This window comes from Aureobasidium subglaciale, assembly GCF_000721755.1.
Source record: "Aureobasidium subglaciale EXF-2481 unplaced genomic scaffold scaffold_14, whole genome shotgun sequence".
In the NCBI taxonomy this organism is placed as follows: domain Eukaryota; kingdom Fungi; phylum Ascomycota; class Dothideomycetes; order Dothideales; family Saccotheciaceae; genus Aureobasidium; species Aureobasidium subglaciale.
In genome coordinates, this window is record NW_013566981.1 from 486,435 (window position 1) to 504,360 (window position 17,926).

General features: G+C 50.0%; 9 protein-coding genes across 9 annotated transcripts; 5 read left to right on the plus strand and 4 right to left on the minus strand.

Annotated features, from left to right (window-relative positions):
- Positions 1-654: 654 nt before the first annotated feature.
- AUEXF2481DRAFT_73782 (uncharacterized protein) lies at positions 655-2,752 on the minus strand (the record flags this gene model as incomplete). Its single annotated transcript, XM_013487195.1, has 5 exons — positions 2,377-2,752; positions 2,010-2,328; positions 1,703-1,757; positions 1,471-1,638; positions 655-1,421 (listed from the first exon to the last, which is right to left on the minus strand). The coding sequence occupies exons 1-5, from the start codon at positions 2,616-2,618 to the stop codon at positions 655-657; spliced, it is 1,551 nt and encodes a 516-aa protein (XP_013342649.1). The 5' UTR covers positions 2,619-2,752.
- Positions 2,753-3,152: 400 nt separating this feature from the next.
- Positions 3,153-5,137, plus strand: AUEXF2481DRAFT_6217 (uncharacterized protein; the record flags this gene model as incomplete). Its single annotated transcript, XM_013487025.1, has 3 exons — positions 3,153-4,050; positions 4,106-4,524; positions 4,571-5,137. The coding sequence occupies 3 exons, from the start codon at positions 3,153-3,155 to the stop codon at positions 5,135-5,137; spliced, it is 1,884 nt and encodes a 627-aa protein (XP_013342479.1).
- A 294-nt stretch (positions 5,138-5,431) lies between these two features.
- Positions 5,432-6,814, plus strand: AUEXF2481DRAFT_30709 (uncharacterized protein; the record flags this gene model as incomplete). The annotated part of the gene is made up of 1 exon (XM_013487083.1): positions 5,432-6,814. The coding sequence occupies one exon, from the start codon at positions 5,432-5,434 to the stop codon at positions 6,812-6,814; it is 1,383 nt and encodes a 460-aa protein (XP_013342537.1).
- Positions 6,815-7,465: 651 nt separating this feature from the next.
- AUEXF2481DRAFT_66747 (uncharacterized protein) lies at positions 7,466-9,257 on the plus strand (the record flags this gene model as incomplete). Its single annotated transcript, XM_013487168.1, has 3 exons — positions 7,466-7,694; positions 7,756-8,017; positions 8,072-9,257. The coding sequence occupies 3 exons, from the start codon at positions 7,466-7,468 to the stop codon at positions 9,255-9,257; spliced, it is 1,677 nt and encodes a 558-aa protein (XP_013342622.1).
- Positions 9,258-9,520: 263 nt separating this feature from the next.
- On the minus strand, positions 9,521-10,107 carry AUEXF2481DRAFT_30711 (uncharacterized protein; the record flags this gene model as incomplete). Its single annotated transcript, XM_013487084.1, has 3 exons — positions 9,521-9,847; positions 9,879-10,016; positions 10,078-10,107. The coding sequence occupies 3 exons, from the start codon at positions 10,105-10,107 to the stop codon at positions 9,521-9,523; spliced, it is 495 nt and encodes a 164-aa protein (XP_013342538.1).
- Positions 10,108-11,385: 1,278 nt separating this feature from the next.
- On the minus strand, positions 11,386-12,487 carry AUEXF2481DRAFT_80951 (uncharacterized protein; the record flags this gene model as incomplete). The annotated part of the gene is made up of 3 exons (XM_013487205.1): positions 12,090-12,487; positions 11,775-12,034; positions 11,386-11,722 (listed from the first exon to the last, which is right to left on the minus strand). The coding sequence occupies exons 1-3, from the start codon at positions 12,273-12,275 to the stop codon at positions 11,386-11,388; spliced, it is 783 nt and encodes a 260-aa protein (XP_013342659.1). The 5' UTR covers positions 12,276-12,487.
- Positions 12,488-12,758: 271 nt separating this feature from the next.
- Positions 12,759-13,952, minus strand: AUEXF2481DRAFT_41347 (uncharacterized protein). Its single transcript, XM_013487133.1, has 2 exons — positions 13,519-13,952; positions 12,759-13,463 (listed from the first exon to the last, which is right to left on the minus strand). The coding sequence occupies exons 1-2, from the start codon at positions 13,901-13,903 to the stop codon at positions 13,090-13,092; spliced, it is 759 nt and encodes a 252-aa protein (XP_013342587.1). The 5' UTR covers positions 13,904-13,952; the 3' UTR covers positions 12,759-13,089.
- A 319-nt stretch (positions 13,953-14,271) lies between these two features.
- On the plus strand, positions 14,272-16,016 carry AUEXF2481DRAFT_6222 (uncharacterized protein; the record flags this gene model as incomplete). The annotated part of the gene is made up of 5 exons (XM_013487026.1): positions 14,272-14,872; positions 14,926-15,191; positions 15,242-15,409; positions 15,461-15,785; positions 15,835-16,016. The coding sequence occupies 5 exons, from the start codon at positions 14,272-14,274 to the stop codon at positions 16,014-16,016; spliced, it is 1,542 nt and encodes a 513-aa protein (XP_013342480.1).
- Positions 16,017-16,743: 727 nt separating this feature from the next.
- On the plus strand, positions 16,744-17,664 carry AUEXF2481DRAFT_41348 (uncharacterized protein). Its single transcript, XM_013487134.1, has 2 exons — positions 16,744-17,149; positions 17,202-17,664. Exon 2 carries the CDS (start codon positions 17,219-17,221, stop codon positions 17,624-17,626), a length of 408 nt encoding a protein of 135 aa, XP_013342588.1. The 5' UTR covers positions 16,744-17,149; positions 17,202-17,218; the 3' UTR covers positions 17,627-17,664.
- The last annotated feature ends 262 nt before the right edge of the window (positions 17,665-17,926 follow it).

The following is a 17,926-nucleotide window of genomic DNA, read 5'->3' on the forward strand; positions in this document are numbered from 1 at the left end:
GTCGAGCACGCCGAGCACGCCGAGCACCTTCTACAAGTATGCCAAGCTAGATGGCTACGTTAAGCTCACAAGGACAAGCAATTTTCGCAGCGATGTGGCGCAATCGGGTGTGAAGCCTGCTGACACCGCGACGGACCGACGGCAACGATAGTGGCCAGCTTGTGAAATAGACGCTCTAGTATGTTTGTCTCCGCCGCCTTCTATCCCTTAGCAAGTCTAGATGCGTCGAAAGAAGCAAGAAGGCAACTCTCATAATTATGCCCTTGATAAGGATACTTTCGCAGCCTTTATCGCCTGTCCTTAATACTGTCACACTTCGTGCTGGTGAGGTCTACTGGACGTGTCATTCTTTCGACCAAGAATGTCACGAACAAATACCAGAGTACCAGACTGACAGGGTCTCAAGTTCTCGGTCCAGCGTCGAGATCAAGATTGCGATTTATATAACATATTGAGTGGACGCAGACTTCCTTTACAGATTTGTCTTCGACTTTGTCAGCTACGACTGGTCAAAGCAGCCAGTCGTTGCGCTACCGAATAATGCCTTCATTGTGCCAATTTTACTGAGGGTCCTGCAGCGCCGCACTATTGGCTAAAACTTCATCGATTCATAAGACTATAGGATTCATTGGGTCTGTTCAAAGTCATGATGCCTTAGCAGACAGCGTGGGTCTTGCCAGTCTTTCCTTGCAACGAGTGCTTCTCGCCCGAGTAATGCTGGTTCGTCTTCTTGGAACGGCCAGTGGCGGTAGCATGCTGCTTGATATGCTCCTTGTGCTCCTCGACCTTCTTCTCGTCCATCTTGCCCAAGGTCTCCATGGCAAGCTTGATGTCGGCGATCAAAGCATCGCATCTGCTGCGCGAGAAATCCTCACGGACAACGACACGCATCATCTTGAGTCCCTCAGAATGGGGAGCCATGGTGTATGCAGGGACGACCCAGCCACGTTGTCTGAGCTGATGTGCGATGGCGAACTCGTCGAACAAGTGACCATCGTCGGGGTTGAGGCGGAAGGCCACCAGGGGCAAACCGTTACCGCGAGTCTGCGACATGAGCAAGAAGCCCATCTTCTCGACAGATGCAGCCAGGTAGTCTGCGGTCCTGGTCAGGTTGAACATGATTGAACGGTAGCCCTTCTTGCCGAGACGGATCAATTGGTAGTACTGGCCCAAAACCTGGGAAGCTCCGCGGGAAAAGTTGAGAGTGAGAGAAGCCTGATCGGCACCCAGGTAGTTGATGTTAAAAATTAACTCGGTAGGAAGGTACTTGGGGTCGCGCCAGATACACCAGCCAACACCAGGGTAGACAAGACCGTACTTGTGGCCTGAGGCGTTGATCGAGACAACTTTTTCGAGGCGGAAATCCCAGATGAGGTCAGGATTGACGAAAGGTGCAACAAAGCCACCAGAGGCAGCATCGACTGCGAGTAGTAAGCATAAAAACGCAAATTTAGAATCGTGTGGACTTGCCATGAATAGGGATATCCAAATTACGCTCGACCAAAAGATCGTTGATGGCCTTAGTATCCTCGTATTCGCCGGTGTATGTCGTTCCGAGGATAGAGCAGATGCCAATAGTGTTCTCATCGATGAGATCGACGGCCTCCTTGGGATCTATCACAAAACGATCTTTGGTACCTTCATTCCAAAAAACGTCAGCTAGTCGAAGCGTGGAGCGGGATACTGTTATAAGACGACTCACAATAGACGTACTTCTCCTCGACATCGAAGTAGCGAGCAGCCTTCTCCCAGCAGACCTTTGTACATACAGTCAGTGTTATGGTCTTTGTGTGGGGAACAACAGCGACACCAGCCAGAAGACGATAGTTGCACCTTGCCATGTCGCAGAGTGCAATCGAGGAGCGAGCATATGTTTGATGATAGCTTCTTGTGAAAGAATCCTCAACCCATACCTCCTATCCCCTGAACGGACGTTGCAATGCAACAATTGCCGTCCGTATCGAAACACTGGCTCTAGGAGCGTGCTAGCTGTACGATGGTATACGTACCTGGACAGCCGAGTTCATGATGATGTTGGGCTTTGAGTAATCCTTGCCCTCTGCCTTGCGCTTATTGACCCAAGTCTTTTTCATAGCGAGTGTTGCGAGCATGATGGCTTCTGACGAGCCAACAGTCGACGTTCCCATGGCATTGGAGTCGTCATCATGCGTGGGAATGTTGAAGAGACGAGCGATCATGTTGACACAGCGGTTCTGGATATCTGCAGTGACAGGGTATTCTTCGTAGTCGATGAAATTCTTGGAGAGGGCCTCCATCATTAGCTGCTCTGCCTCGGGTTCCATGTACGTAGTGCAGAACGAGGCAAGGCTGTGTACATGTTAGTGGTTGTGATAGAATGGGTGAGATTGGACACACTTGAGAGTAGGGTTGCCATCCAGCGTCAGGTCGTCCTTGATCATTCTGTATGCGATTTGGCTAGGCATGCCGTCCTCGGGCATACCGTGTCGGGGTAGATCCTCCTCTGCGAAGCGGCTGCCGTAGACACCAAAGTCACCAGGCTGAGCTCCCTCGGGTCCCAACTTGGACAGATCAATGCCATCTCCAGGAGCATCCTTCTTGACTTCGGAGTCGTTGGTGACTTTCCCTAGGTGAACCATGATTGCTGATGTGATGTTGGGGTAGCGAGAATAACTGTGAGAAGGAACAAGAGCTGTGGAGGAAGGGAGGACCTGCGGGATATAAACAAAAGCAGGAAACAGAAACCGGCACAGATCGGCTACCCACCAAGCTCTCAGAGCTCCACTAGAAGCTCAATCGTCACCACGAGCTCGACCAGCGGCTAAGCTTTGTGCCAAGCTGAGCTTGATCGTGACGCACAGCGGGTCAATTGCGGGGTGAACTGCTCTCATCTCTCTGCATTCCTGTTTGTTTCCGTCTTGCATCTGAGCAGAGCCACTCAAGTCGAGGTCTCCTGCTTTGTGGCTTCTCTAGCCGTCTCTCATAGATTGTTCTGGCTGGCTACGAAACGTGAAGGAAACTCTTGCGGCTCGATTTACAACGGGCTGGCGAACGAAAACTCTCCCATGCCGCGTCGCCGACTCGCCGCAACGCGTCTCCATGTGCCAATCTTAATCTGGAACAATCGATGATCCTCCACATGCAGGCATTAGATCAATGAAGTGCAGGCCTCAATGTCCACCTTTGACGGTATCGTCAGGGAGTTTCCCTATATCCGAATCGACAATTTTACCAATTATCCAGACGAACCGCCACCACTCGCGTGTTTCCTCAGCCATGTCCACAGCGATCACTTGAAAGGCCTCGAGTCTTTCAAATCTACTTTCGTCTATTGCACTGCGCAAACTCGTGAGCTGCTTCTTCGTTTGGAGAAGTTCCCACACCGCATGAACTTTGCAAAAGGTATTTTGGAGTCCAGAAAACAGACATATCGTCGTCTCAAAAATCACATCAAACCTATTCCTCTCGAAACACCTACCGAGATTGAACTGGCTCCTGGCATATCAATCAGAGTCACTCTCTTCGATGCCAATCACTGCTTGGGATCTTGCATGTTCTTGATAGAAGGTAATGGACGGGCTATTCTCTACACTGGTGATCTTCGATCAGAAACATGGTGGGTGAACACTCTCGTGCGCAGCCCCGTCCTCTTGCCATACACAAAAGGTACTCAGAGACTTGACAATCTTTACCTGGACACAACTTTCACTTCCGGCGATGCTTTGGAGTACGAAATGCCTTCGAAGGCCGAGGGCTTGGACGAACTGCTCAAGAAAGCCGCCGAGTATCCTCCGAAAACCATATTTTATCTCAATACATGGACATTTGGGTATGAAGAAGCTTGGATCGCTCTTGCAGCTGCTTTGAAGACACGGGTTCATCTTGATGACTATCGTTGGCGCCTATACTCCTCGCAGAGAGATCAGCCGACATGCTACGGACCACAAACTGCACCTTTAGTGGGCTACAAACTTGGGAACCACGAACATCCAGGATGTCTAACAAATTCTCTGGAAGGTGTTCGAATTCACAGTTGTGAGAGAGGAACTCGCTGTGAAGTGTTCCAGGATCGTAAGTCTCCGTATCTCGGTGGTCGAATATGCACATGCTGATGAAAGCCGTGCAGCTTGTGTCGTATGGATCACGCCAATAATAGCTCGACACAAAGGCCATAACATTGCCGAGATAGGAGCTGGTGGCGGTCACGGTGACCTCAATCAAACACATTCGCTCGAGCTATATGACCAAGGCAGCGTCCAGCAGCTATTTCTAATTTGCAAAAGAGCACTCCAGGCCCAACCTGAGCTCAGGGAGCCAATGCAAGAATGGTTTGCGAGTCTGACGAAGAGAGGTAAAGAGTCAATCGACCTTGACCTCGAAATACTCCGTGACGAGGTCGACGTTACTAGTCAAGATGGTCGACCCGTAGATGAGTTCGACATGGATAACTTGCCCATAGACAAGTTGGTTCCAGCTCTCACAAGGCTGGTCACCGGCAAAGCTAAGCAGGAAGAAGAGGATCGGCTGAAGCGACAAAGGCAGATCGTGAGTAACACACGCGACTTGTCTTCGCGCAAGCTAACAAACTCAGACCTTTCCATTCTCTCGTCATTCTTCCTACCTGGAGCTACGCGAACTCGTACAAGCATTCAAACCAAGGGATATTCACCCTTGCACAATCGACCGGTCGTCCTATACATATGATATATCGATGGAGATGTTGTTCGGAGACCTTTGCTCAGCCAACGTCTTCCAGGCAGACAAGAAACTTCACGCCGAGCTGGGTATCAAAGATCCAGATGCCAACGAAGCAGAATCACAACGAGACACGCCATCGCCTGAGAGGGACAAGCCGGTGAACAGACCACAAAGCCCTCCAGAAGTGACATTTGAAACGGCACAGGAAAAGCAAAGCAGAGAGTCAGGAACGAGCAAAGCGAGCATGGGTCGCAGCTCGTCAACGATAATTTATGAGACTCCACACAAACGGGTGAGGACATCGAGGTCAGGGCACAGCAGTACTCCCAGTAGTACCAGCAGTGAAAGAAACGCGCGCAGAGAGGCCATGTTCAACGCGGCTCTGGATCAGAAGTGGAAAACAGGATATCTGACTAGCGTCGGAGGGTATCATAATCAGGAGCCAGAAAAGGAGCTTTAGTTGCATGTTTTCTTTCGGCGGTAATCGTAACCAGCGGCAACGTCTCAATTCCCACAGGATTACAAACCTCAAGTTCAATCTTCCAGTAGTATGGTGATCAAGTAGAAAAACATTCTGGGTATGACATCAGTGAAGTGATTTGTGGTAGAAGAAGGCAGGAGCACCGGGGCTTGTTGCTGACAGCATGAGCCGAAGCCGAGCTGCATGTGATTGTTGCGCCTTTGTCAACAAAGACACAAACCAGCGACAACAGACTCGATCGCTTTCACAAACCCTTCGAAATACCATCACACCATGCCCGAAGCACTCGCAACGACGAAACGCAAGTTTCACAGACTCCTCGATAGCCGCTTCGGATCACCCTCGGCGCCAGTAGCCACTCCTCCTAGACCCGTGTCGCAAGGCACAATCAGCGAACCAGCCACCAAGCGCATAAGATCCAGCGGCTCTACGACATCACTGGCGACCAGTTTGCGCAAGCAGACAGCACCTGCGACGTCAATCAATCCCGTCCGAGGAGAACCAAACTTTGCGCCATGGTCGCATGACGCTTTTATCAAGAGATTGCGCAGTTTTGGACCTGTCACCAGCTGGCATCCGAAACCTGATGCTATTAATGAGGTTGAGTGGGCCAAGAGAGGCTGGTGGTGTGTCGATACGAACACTGTGGCGTGTAAGGGAGGCTGTCGAGAGCGCGTCGCCGTCAAGATTGAGCCAATTGTCAAGAGATGTCGCGTTCAGACTGAGGAAGAAGCACGAGAGGAGGCAGAGAGTGACGAAGACGAAGAGGAGGCTAATCAGGAAGAATTGGAACAAGCATTGGTCAACAAATACAAGGAGCTCATCATCGAGGGACACTCAGACGACTGTCTATGGAGGAAGGCAGGATGCAAGGACGACATTTACCGCTTACCTCTTGTCAAGTCGACTGTCTGGCAACCCGAACTTCGCACACGCTACCAGTCGCTGCTAAACATCTCGTCGTCACTCGCCAACCTGGCCCTGCAACCCGCTGAGCTCAGCCCTTCCCCAAACAAGATCCTCGCCAACCTTCCAATATCCCTTCTCGAGAACATCCAAGACAAGACAGATGCAGAGAAAGAGCCAGAAGAAACAAAAGTCTCGGATGAGACAAAGCAGAAGGCGTTGAAGGCTGCCGTCTGTGGATGGCAAGCTTCAGGCGAGTCCAGCACCCAGCTTCTATTCTGCGATGCCTGCTTCCAAAGAGTCGGCCTATGGATGTACCAACCCGACTACAAGCCTCACACATTTGGCGACGACGATGATGAAGAGCAAGAAGACCGCTCTCTCAATCTCCTTCAACTACATCGAGAGCACTGCCCGTGGCGCAACCCAACCACCCAAGCAGCGACCGGAAAATATGCTGGCAAGTCTGCACACACCATCCTTCTCGATGTCTTGGACCGATACATCGACGAGCAAAGACGCAGGTCTAGAGGTACCATTCAAAGGCCCGTCACGGCTGGCAGTGAAGTTGAGAGCGATGCTGGCGCCACGGATGCTGGTACAGAAGATCTGACTCTAGAGCAATTGGCTTCCATGCCAGATCTCACAAGGGCAGAGACGGAGAAGCACGACAAGGAGAGGCTGTCGAAGTTGAGACGATTGAAGACTGTCTTGGGCTTCAAGAAGAGAGCGCCTCCTGCTGCTTCATAGATAAGTAGAGAGACTTAATGAGTATAATGAAAGCATGCATTTAATGACATGAGATTACATGGCTAGCTTATATGACTGTTTGTTATTTGTTTTCCTTTTTTCCTTCTTTCTTCCTTGTAATCTTGGTAAAGCGGGACACCCTGACTTGATCATACCAGCCACCAGGTAAATTAGAAGTGTAGAGTATGCTTAAGGTAATTCTAGCTTAGGTTCTCTATACTCTCTAGAAGTTCTATGTACATTCAAGTAGGTCTCAACTTGGCTTTCGTCGTGGCTTACGATATCCACAACTTCGAGTAGGTTGCTAATGTCACAAAGGGTGGCGGTTCCCAGAGCGGTCTTGACCAACGACAACGTCACACCATCGGTTTAATCTGAGAGTAACACAATGCACCTGTATGTTATTTCGTGACACAGAATCGAGGACATTCAGCCATTTTGATTGCGTTATATCCTTGAACTTGTATAATGGAGTCGATGTAACGAGCATGATAAAGAGCCGGTGATAGGGCAATCGCTATCCCCGATAACGGGCATGACGGCCTGCCGGTCGGCGATCGCGTGTGCGTCACGGCCAAACGTGGGAGTTTTGAGTTCCAATCTTTCTATCCCTCGCAGTCAACACTCTTTCTACCTTACGAGGACGTCGCAATGGTGGCTGAACGAGACGATATCACGGTGCTTCCACCGTCACCGCTCCATGATGAACAAGAACCTCTGCTCGGTAGAGATGGCACTGGACGGGACCATGGGACTATTCAGAGAGATCCTGCTGGACAAGAGGAGGATGGAGAGGAGGATGTGGTCGAGGAACCTACTTCTGCAAAGGTCATGTTGATCATGATTTGTCTGTGGGTTGGTTCCTTTTGGGCTGCCATGGGTACAGTTCCCTTAGATCCCCTATCCACAAGCACCGCAGTATACTGACACTTGGATAACAGACTCGACTGTCGTAGCCACACTCGCTTCTCCCATTAGCAGGAACTTCCACTCTTCCACACTACTCTCTTGGATCGCAACTGGATACCTCATCGCCAATGCTGCATTTCAACCGCTTTCGGGAAAAATGTCTGATATTTATGGGAGGAAGGCGGGCATTGTATTTGCAAGTAGCTTCTTTGCTATCGGTACGCTGATTTGTGGGTTGGCTCAGAATGCTCCCATGATGATCTTTGGTCGTGTGGTCGCTGGTACTGGTGGTGGGTATGTTTTGAAGCCTATGGATCAATAGCAAAGGAGTTATGCTGACAGGAGTAGGTGCTTGAACACTATCTCGACGTTCATTGCTAGTGACTTGATTCCCCTGAGAAAACGTGGACTCTGGCAAGGCTTTGCTAACCTGATCTATGGCACTGGAATGGGATTGGGAGGTATCTTTGGTGGACTCATGAATGATCACCTTTCCTGGCGATGGGCTTTCTATGTCCAGGTACCGTTCATTATCATTGCTGGTCTGCTCGGCTGGTTCTTTATCGACATCCCTGTCAAGGAGGGTAATTCGACGGAACGCATTAAGCGGGTCGATTTCCTTGGTGCCATAACCTTGTGTACTGCGCTGGTCTTACTGCTCCTCGGTCTGAACAGTGGTGGCAACATCGTGCCATGGAACCACCCTTTGGTCTACGTCAGCTTGCCTCTCTCTGCTGTTGCATTAGCCGCTTTCGTCTACATTGAAGACAGAGTTGCAAAAGAGCCTGTCATCCCCGTCCGCTTACTCCTCCACCGCACCGTGGCTTCAGCATGTCTGACAAACTGGTTCCTTACCATGGCCGTCTACTCACTTTTCTATTACGTACCCATCTACTTCCAGATCGTACAGGGTCTCTCCGCCACAGCAGCTGGAACACGTCTAGTCCCCCAATCCATCGGTACAGCATGTGGCTCCCTAGGCGCTGGTGTGATTATGCGAGCCACAGGACGTTACTGGTGGCTCTCCACCTGCGCACTAACCCTCTACATCATCTCCGCCACCCTCATCGCAACAACCTTCAACGAAAACGTCATCGGTGTCCTCCCCTTCCTCTGGCTCTTCTTCTCCGGCACAGCCTACGGCGCCATGCTAACCGTGACCCTGCTCGCTCTGCTCAGCGCCGTAGGCCACGAACATCAAGCCGTCATAACATCCGCCTCCTACGCTTTCCGCTCCACAGGCTCCACAATCGGCATCACAATCGCCTCTGCAGTATTCCAAAACAAGCTTTCCTCTGGTCTTTACTCCCGCTTTGGCCATTTGGAAAATGCAGACCACATCATCAAGAAAATTCGAGATGATGTGGGTGATATTTCCTTCTTGCCCAAAGGATGGGAAGAGGGGGTTAGGGATACTTATATTGAGAGTTTGAGGGCTGTGTGGGTTGTTGTTGTTGTGTTGGCTGGGATTGGAGGGATAGTGGCATTGTTTATGAGGGAGCATACTTTGCATAATAAGTTGAGTAGGAAGTAATGAGAGGAAAAAGAATGTGGAAAAGGGTAGAACGATGTGCTAATAGGATAGATATAGAAGGAAGAAGTAAATTGTAAAGAGACATCTCTCACGGTTCATGGACCTGGTCTCCTGTACGTTAACCCTATGAGCAAATTTCCGCCGTAAGAAGATTGGCTCGATTAACGCTTTAGGTCGTAGGTATGTTATTGTTCACCCCGGTGTTGGCAAATGTGCCTAGCGCGACCCCGAGTGCCTGTCTACCGAGTCGGTTTTGATATCAACTATCTTAGTGCCAACCAGGCCTTTCTCATACTCAACTTCTCCCTCAAAGTTCTCTGGGTCACACGCCAGTACCATTCAAATGGGTGGTCCGGGCATCGGTAGCCTCCGATCGTCTTGTCGTATCCTCTACGAGTGGATTCATCTGCCGATATGGCATTGTTGGGCTCGACGGGCTGTGCAATGGTGGTGTCTTGATTTCCCTCGTCGTTCGGCTCGGGCTTGACCGCGGCTTCATCAGTGTCGGGAGCAAGTGAAGTCGTCTTGGTGTCGTTAACGCAATGGGCCTTGCTGAGTGGCCATCTGTTCAGCTCGCTTGGCTGCTCCAGCTGAAACGACAGGCACAGTTGTGCCACTCACTGTGGCGTTGCTGAGATCGTGGTGTTGCTGAGATCGTGTATCTATCGCTGGTATATCGTGATTGGTGGATGAAGGTGGAAGAGGAAAGGTGGAAGAGGGATGTAACGCTTGAGGTTCATGTGAAAGCGGAATGGAATGCTTGGATAATGCTACTCACTTCGCCCACTGATGCGAATTACAATCCCACCCGCAAGCTCACTCGGTCCACGACGTTTCTCCGAGCTCTCATAACAGCACGAGACGTTGCAGTGCAGATTCACGACTTTTTCCAACCGCGCCGGGGACGTCTCACTTATCTCATTTCTTGGATTCACGATGTTTCTCAGACTAAATGGAGGCCGCTAAATCATGCAAGACGCATTCGCAACCTTTTCTCAGGCTTCCAAGAACCACCGGAAATTACAAGGCGCATTCGCAACTCTTTCGTAGGCTCCCGGCAACCACTGAAGTTGCAAGGCGCGTTCTCAACTCTTTCTGGACTTCGACGATAGCACGAGAGGTTGCAAGGCGCACCCGCAACTCTTTCTCAGACTTCCGGGGATCAGTGGAAGTTGCCATATCATACTCGTCGATGTCTTCCGTGAGGCTTCCGCAGATCACTAAACGTTGCAATGCGCATTCGTGACTCTTTTCTGGACTTTGGCAATGGCATGGGAGCTTGCCACGCCGTGCTCTTTGATAATTTTCCTGAGTTTTGTCGGAGACGTCTCATGTTGTATTGTCGATTCTGGATCCTTTCCGGTAGCTCGACCACATCGCGAAGGTTGCAAGACGCATCCATATCTCTTTCCTGAGCCTTTCGATAGCACGAGAGGTTACCATACCATACTATTTCATGATTCTTTCCGAGCCTTCCTATGAGCATATCATACTACGACGTCAATTCTGGAATCCTTTCCCACTGAGTAGAGCCGGAAAACAAAGGAGCACCCAAAGCACAACCGGCATTAGCAAAACAAATCGCCCGCCGTAGCGGGGAGAAAGCCACCAGCTCACTGGTTTCGTTTTAGTTGTCGGAGGGATGGGAGCATCAAAGGCTCTTCAGATCAAAGGCAGATGGCGAGGATCGAACCGATGACCTTGGCGTGGTCGGGAGTTGCCAAACAAGAGTTGGATCGCGGTGCCGCTGGACCACCCCGCTTGTTGGTAAAGCGGTAATGGGTTGTGAAGAGGACCGAGACGGAGGTGTATACATGATTGATGTTGGTGGAAGCCGAGCTTAAGTGAGAGTCCTGATGTGGATATACTGACGTTTTGATGTTAGTTCCTGTCAGATATCGACCGTGACTCCTGCCAGAAATCTGTCAGATGGGCTAGTTCGAGGCTCTAGAGGTCTGCGCTTTGTGTAAAAAGTGTGTATTCATCACTGCTCGTACTATAGCGGGCTCTTTTGTTTTCGGCGCACCGGACTCGCGAAGGTTCCAGCCTCCGTGGATCGCAGTCACCAGTCATAATATACGTTATTGTCCTCTTCTCTTTCTTGTCCTGACCAGACGGTCTCAGGTCCTTACTTTGCGCCAAATACTCTCTCAGCATGGGCTCCGTGGTAACCAGTCTCATAATCGAATTGCGATTCTGGGATCGTGTAGCCAGCCCTTGTTTTCTGCGATCCAATGGTAGGGATCTCGAAGGCATCGCCAGTTGCAACGTGCGGCAGGCTCTCGTGGGAGTTGTGGAGGTTATCTTGCGAATTCGATTGGGAGTTGACATCGGTGTAAGGACCGTTCATGGGAATGCCGCTGGCCTTTCTGTCGCCACGAAGGTTCAAGCGGAAGTGCTGACCGCGCAGGGTGTTCATACGGCTGATGTGGATATCCAGTGCGACTGCCAGGAGAGTCGAGATCCTATAACTAGTTAGCACTTCTTTCATCGAAGGTCTCGCAAGTTATGTCTTACAGTCCTAGTAACGCAAAGGTGAACAGAGCTTTGTAGATCTTGCACACCATGATGCCAGTGCCGTCGTTCCAGTGACCAACATCGCAGTAATGCGTCAAAGTTCCCCACATCCACCAAGAAAGCATGCCGAAGCCAGTAGTCCAAATGATGAATATCGTAGAATTGAGGATAAGGTTAAGACGAGGATTGAGACCGCTGAGCAAGTGTAGAGCGATGGTAGCAGCAAGGATAGCTATCGTGATCCAGGATACACTCATGAGCTGTCAAGATGTGTTAGTATGCTAGTGCGTTTGCTGGTATCCATGGTTGACTGACCACTTTAAAAGTCCATGGTGTTGGCCAGTGGTCGTGTTGTAGATGATAAATGAAGAATGTCATGATCGAGCCTACAATGATGCTGGATACCAACTGAGCCGCACGAATCGCATGAAAAGGCACGCGAACTTTGTCATAGCCATAGAGTTGAGTCCGCGACCGACTCAAGAACAAGTCTGAAATCATTATTGAGTGTGATGAAGTGGTACCGTATGGGATATCGCGGCGAAAAGGCAGCTGGGCTGGTATGCGACAAAGAATGGAACGATTAGGATAAAAAGGAACGTGGCTCGTCTAGAGCAAGAGGAAAGATATCGTCACAGGCAATCGCTTCAGCTGGTCAAGCTAATAACCTACCGGTTGTGGGAGAGGGGACGGCATTCCTATGTAGGGGCGCGTATTGGAAATGGTCTGCAAGGTACGAGGTGCCGTCTGGGGATCCTTCTTGGATGCTGCTTTTTTTAACCACAGTGGCTTGCGTCGCAGGTCTCTATTGGTGCACTGGTGAAACCAGTTGGAGCCAAAATTGCGATACGAGAGCGAAGGATAAAACTCTTTGACACCTATAGATTATGATGTAAGGTCTACCGAACCCTTGATTATGGAACATTGAATATAACGTTCGGATGTGTCGGCAATGGATCTGTTTTCCGAGAGGCAGAGGAAATAGAAAATGATGGAATGGTGAAATGCGCAGTTGTTCTGCTTGGCACTGTCTACTTGCTGAACGGAAGGCACGTTTCGGGACATTTTCGCTTGCAGAGAGTTTCGCTGCTTGTTCTCCGATACTGAGGACCGCGAAACGACTAAAGGCCCTCCAGACAGTCGTGTATCAGATGGCGTGAGAGATCGAGGATCGCACTGGATTCACCTCCACCTTTGCTGCTTCACGCTACGGAGTTCTTGATGGGTAGACCAAAAAAAAAAGGCTTTTGAACATGAGATCCAGCTCTCGAAATAGATATCGTACAGTAAATACAGAGCAGAAAGGGCGAGTCGTCTATTTGATCTTCTTGGCCTTCAGCTTGATGGTTTCATCGTTGACAAAGATACCCTTGCCTTTGTAGGGCTCAGGGACTCTCCATGCACGAATCTCTGCAGCGAACTGCTTCACGACCTCTTTTTCGACACCCTCCAGCAGGATACGTGTGGGTTGAGGAGTGCTCGCCTTCACTCCCTTGGGTACACCAAGTTCGATCGGATGTGAGTAGCCGACCTTGAGGGAAACGAACTCCTGGCCAGGATATTCGGGCTGTTTTGTGACGGCAGTCTTCTCGACGGTTGCACGGTAACCAACGCCAACAAGACGGAGAATGGCGGAGTGACCTTCACTGACACCCAGGATATGATTTTGCAGGTATGCGCGGCAGGTTCCTTTGTAAATAATTAGACAAGCAATCTCAGCTCTTTGATGTCATCTTTCACTCACCCCACATCTCCCTTTGCTTTCTCTCCTCTTGATCCAGAACGCTCAAGCTAAATGTGCGCTTTGCTTCATCGGAGATGATGTTCATGTATGCAGGAATTGGCATAGATAGCTTTCCAAGTGGGCCTTCGATGTGTACTGTAGCACCTTCTTGCGTACGACTGACTCTTGATCCCTTCTTCTGCACAGGGGCTTGGACGATTTGGAAGTTGACATCCGGAGGCAATGATAGCGGTGCGCTACCGATCTTGGACTGGCATGGCGATGAGGTGGAAAAGGCCGACGATTGCTGTTGGAAAGCTGGCAAGAGGAAAGCTGGAATCGAGGTTTCGGTGGAGCGGAAGTTCTTTATTGCGCTGATGCAGCGCCGCCTTGCTGGAGTGAACATGTTGTGTGGAATGGTCAAGATGTGTATCGCGACAAGTTCAATAATTCGCTGGACAAACAATTGAACGGCGAATCGACTTTCGAGCTCCGCGAGTGAAGTCTTGGCGTCACATCCCTCCACCCCCTTCGCCGAATCCGCCCAAACCAGCACGCTCCATCGATCCCATTGTCAACACCACAATTGCACATCGGTCATCTAATAGACGATCTATTGATTGATTGATAGTTGACCCAAGTAACTCACCGGCAACGACCTGATTCCTACTTTCCCTCTTTCAACTCTCTCCCTCTCTCATCCCCCACTCCACACTCCCATGCCACCCACGATCTGAAGCCAATTCATCACCCATCTTGATCATGAACGCAACCATGCTGGCCATGCTGCTGTTCTTCTTCATCTTGATTCAGTCTTGCATGGGCTTTCAACCAGCCCTCAAGATCCACGATCTCTCCTCAAGTCTCACCGATCTTGCAGGCACTGAGCTTTCCTCCACCAAGGTTCGCATCACAGAAGGCATGCACTCAATCATCAACACCATGAACAAAGTTGAGAAACTTCCTTCTTGTCAGAAGCTGGCTTCTCAATCTCTACTCAACACTTGTTCTGAGATCGACCATGATACTAGTCTCGCTACTGATCAAGGCATTGATGTCATGCTGGAACGCTCAAAATCTATATACGCTACACGTTTGGCTATCTGTGAGTTGTTGGACGCCAAGGCCAACATTCCTGCTTCTTGCTCGCCCTTCAGACCTGTCGAGCAGGCCTCCAAAGTCAATGGCTTCCGTGGGTTCATCATCAACGGTCGATTCACCAAGCCTTCCGTCCCGCGCAACCTCGACGACGGTAATGACCTTGACCAATGCTCATTGTCACTTTCTTCTAACCCAGTCTGGTGGACCAGCTACTCTAATGCGCGTCAGAATGCAGTGCTGCTTTGCCACTCCATGAGAGCCGAGTTGGACAAAGGTGAGCACGCCTAGATTCAACATTCCGGACTCATGTGTGCTAACATATGTTAGACAGTATGCTGGAATCGATGAAGCTCATGATGGAGGCAATGATGGAAGCAACTGTTGTCATGGCCAACACAACCGAAGAGAAACTGGCTTTCACCAGACAGTGGACCGAGATGGGCAATGGCATGCAAGCATTCCATCTCGCCTTGAACACTGACCTTGAGATCCAGAAACGCATTGTTGATCAGTGGGCTCGATTCCAAGCCGACGTCAACGATCTTGGAAACAACATTCAAGATCTTGGCAGGGATGTGAAGCGTGTCCGTGAGGTAAGAAAGCCAAACCCCGCCCGGTTTCACGGGTCACTGACGTGCGACAGGCATCTTCTCATATCGCTTCCGATCTTGAGGACCATCGTCTTCGAGCTCAACATGCACAGGCAGAAATGACACAGCATTTCAGCCAGGTGCTGAACATTGCTATCCAGATCGACCGCTCACAGGACAGCTCGCTAGCCAACTCGTTGGCTCTGGATGAACAGAATCAAGTAAGTCTTGAAAGCGGTTGCACTGTTCTTTACCGCTGACGGATCTTGCAGCAACTTGCACGTATGCTGGCTCGTAACGCCGAGACTGCGCGAGCACTTCACCACCAGACTGAGATCTTGCTCGACGCCATCTTTACCGTCACCGAAAACGTGACAGATGCCGCAAGGACAGTCTCCGAGTTTCACAACGACATTCATAATCTCCCTACCAAGGTCATCCAGCAGGTCTTCGAAGCTTCGATTGGCGGTTTCCCTTTTGGCTGTCTCTCAGTCGTGGTGCTATCCATCTTCTGGTGCCTCAGCTTTGCTGCTCTCGACACCTGGGGTCCATTTCGTGCAAGAAGTTCAGTCGTTGCGTCATTCGGCACGGCCATTGGTACGTCCCCTTCAAGGCCAACAAGCAATAGAGTACTGACATCTTACAGCATTGACCTACCTCTTGCTCTCCATCCCACTAGTCGCTACCGCACCTGTAGCCAGTGTTCTCGGCATCGTGGCCTTCACAGTCACCGCTTTCTCCGCTTGCACGCTTTGGTACAAACAACAGAAGTATGCTGCCTCAGAAATCATCGACCAAGAAAACAAGAGCCCGACCCTTCTGTCATAAGCATCCTACGACAACGCATCACTTCTTCGTCAGAGCGAAGAACTTCGCGTTCATTGAACGACTTGCTCATCTCATCTTGCTTTCGCCGCCGCGATTACGGCGATATTTTTAACCACTGGCATGGTTTGCGAACTCATCAACATGATACGACCATGACTTAACGACTCAACGACATTCCATCTGAAACATTTATCTGGCTTTGCTTTTTTTTCTTTGCTCTTTCTTGCTACAGGCGTTCGCACTTTTGATACTGCTTCATCACCCTCGGCATTCCGATCCGAGGGCTTTACATCGAGCATTTGCTTGAACTTACTCTGCTTTTTGATTACGTTCAATTTTGCTCAAAGATGCTCTTTAGCTCTCGCTTTCTATATCACACCTTGCTTCTCGAGCCCCTCCACTTGATCTGGCACTTCGGACATACCAAAAGTCAAAATTATGAAAATGTATAGGGCTTTTTTTTTGCTTAGACCTGATCTTGGAAAGCTTGCATACAGCACTTACTCATGAAGCAGTAAAGTTAATTTCGATAGACCTTACGCTCGCGGCCCGTGATTCCTACTGCAAGTATCGGGAACAGTATTTGGTGACGATGAGTTTTCATCACGGCCAACACGAGATTCCAGCAGATCCTGAGCTTGCCAAGACATGCATGGTAGATCCACAGACGATGTTGTCGGTATCGAGCTGGGTAATCGCTGAAGGTTTTTGTGTGAACACTATACCACGCAGCAGCACTGAGCTCTCTGCATCTCGACGGCAATCATCCAAAGACTTTGATGTGCTCGCTCGACTTTTCTCGAAAAAATCAGAGCATCAGCGGTGATGTACATTTGACTCGTCAGCTCGTCAACAAACAGTGGGGAGATGTATATTTTGATCGTCCCGTCCATCCAACAGTCTCCCAACACCATTCGACGAGACTTGCAAGGGTTTCGAGTGAGGGCAAATTGCGGGCCTGACTGCAGGGTTTCAGGCTTCCTGCGACTCACTGCGCCGCCTACTTGACCATGATCGACTATGAAATTGCTCTACATAAGAGGTGTACTACCCACAGTTCTCCATCGCTATCATAACTCCAGAAGTCCACTACTCCGCATGTCAATTGCTCTGTAATGCCCAGCATCAATCAAGTACTTGCTCAATACAACCTCGAATCCAATTCAGCCTTCTAACATGTTGCAGATACCTACGAACCTTTTATGTACTACCTCGACGAATTCGAGAATTCACATCGAGTCGATCAACAGCGGCCAAAAGTCATCTTTACTCTCCAAGCTTTCAACTGCGCCATGGCATACAACAACGCAATCCCTATCGGCGTCATCGTCGGACTGGTCTCATCTATCATCCTCCTGATCCTCGCATTACGCTGGCTTAGACACAAGAACAACCAGAAGGAAGCACGCGAGCAGGACATGGAGGCAGCCAAAGTGGAGGCTTCAGCATTTGATGACGGCGCATCGGATAATTGCACACCAATCGCATCGCCTAGAGATGCCTTGTTCCAGCCAAGTTTGCACAACAAGTCTGTTGTCAGTCTTTTTGCAGAACCGAACAAGACGGAGAAGGAGTGGAGTGATGCTAGGAGGGCTCAAGAACGTGCATGAGTGGTGCCATCTAGAAATGGCTGTAGTCCAATAACGAATTTACGACATCAATGCATTGTGTTGAGATGGTTCTCAAAGTAAAACTTCAAAGCGCAAAGATGCTAGTGAGCATGTTTTGTGTGTGTAATTGAAACATAAAGATCGAAGGCTTCCTCCGAAAGTCGCAAGACAAGCTGGAGGAGAAACCTCGGGAAACACCATCTGTGCCTGTCAGCCAAGGCCAAAGTTGGCTTTGAAACCTTCAAGGTGTTTCGCATTTCTACCGCTCTTGCGATTGACTCACGCAAGCTACCTATTGCT

Excerpts from the sequence above, each read along its gene's own strand:
- AUEXF2481DRAFT_41348 (XM_013487134.1), top strand. The coding sequence starts at position 17,219 with ATGTACTACCTCGACGAATTCGAGAATTCACATCGAGTCGATCAACAG.
- AUEXF2481DRAFT_41347 (XM_013487133.1), bottom strand. The coding sequence starts at position 13,903 with ATGTTCACTCCAGCAAGGCGGCGCTGCATCAGCGCAATAAAGAACTTC. Across the intron at positions 13,464-13,518 it reads AAAGCAAAGGGAGATGTGGG|GAACCTGCCGCGCATACCTG; the intron begins GTGAGTGAAAGA and ends TTATTTACAAAG.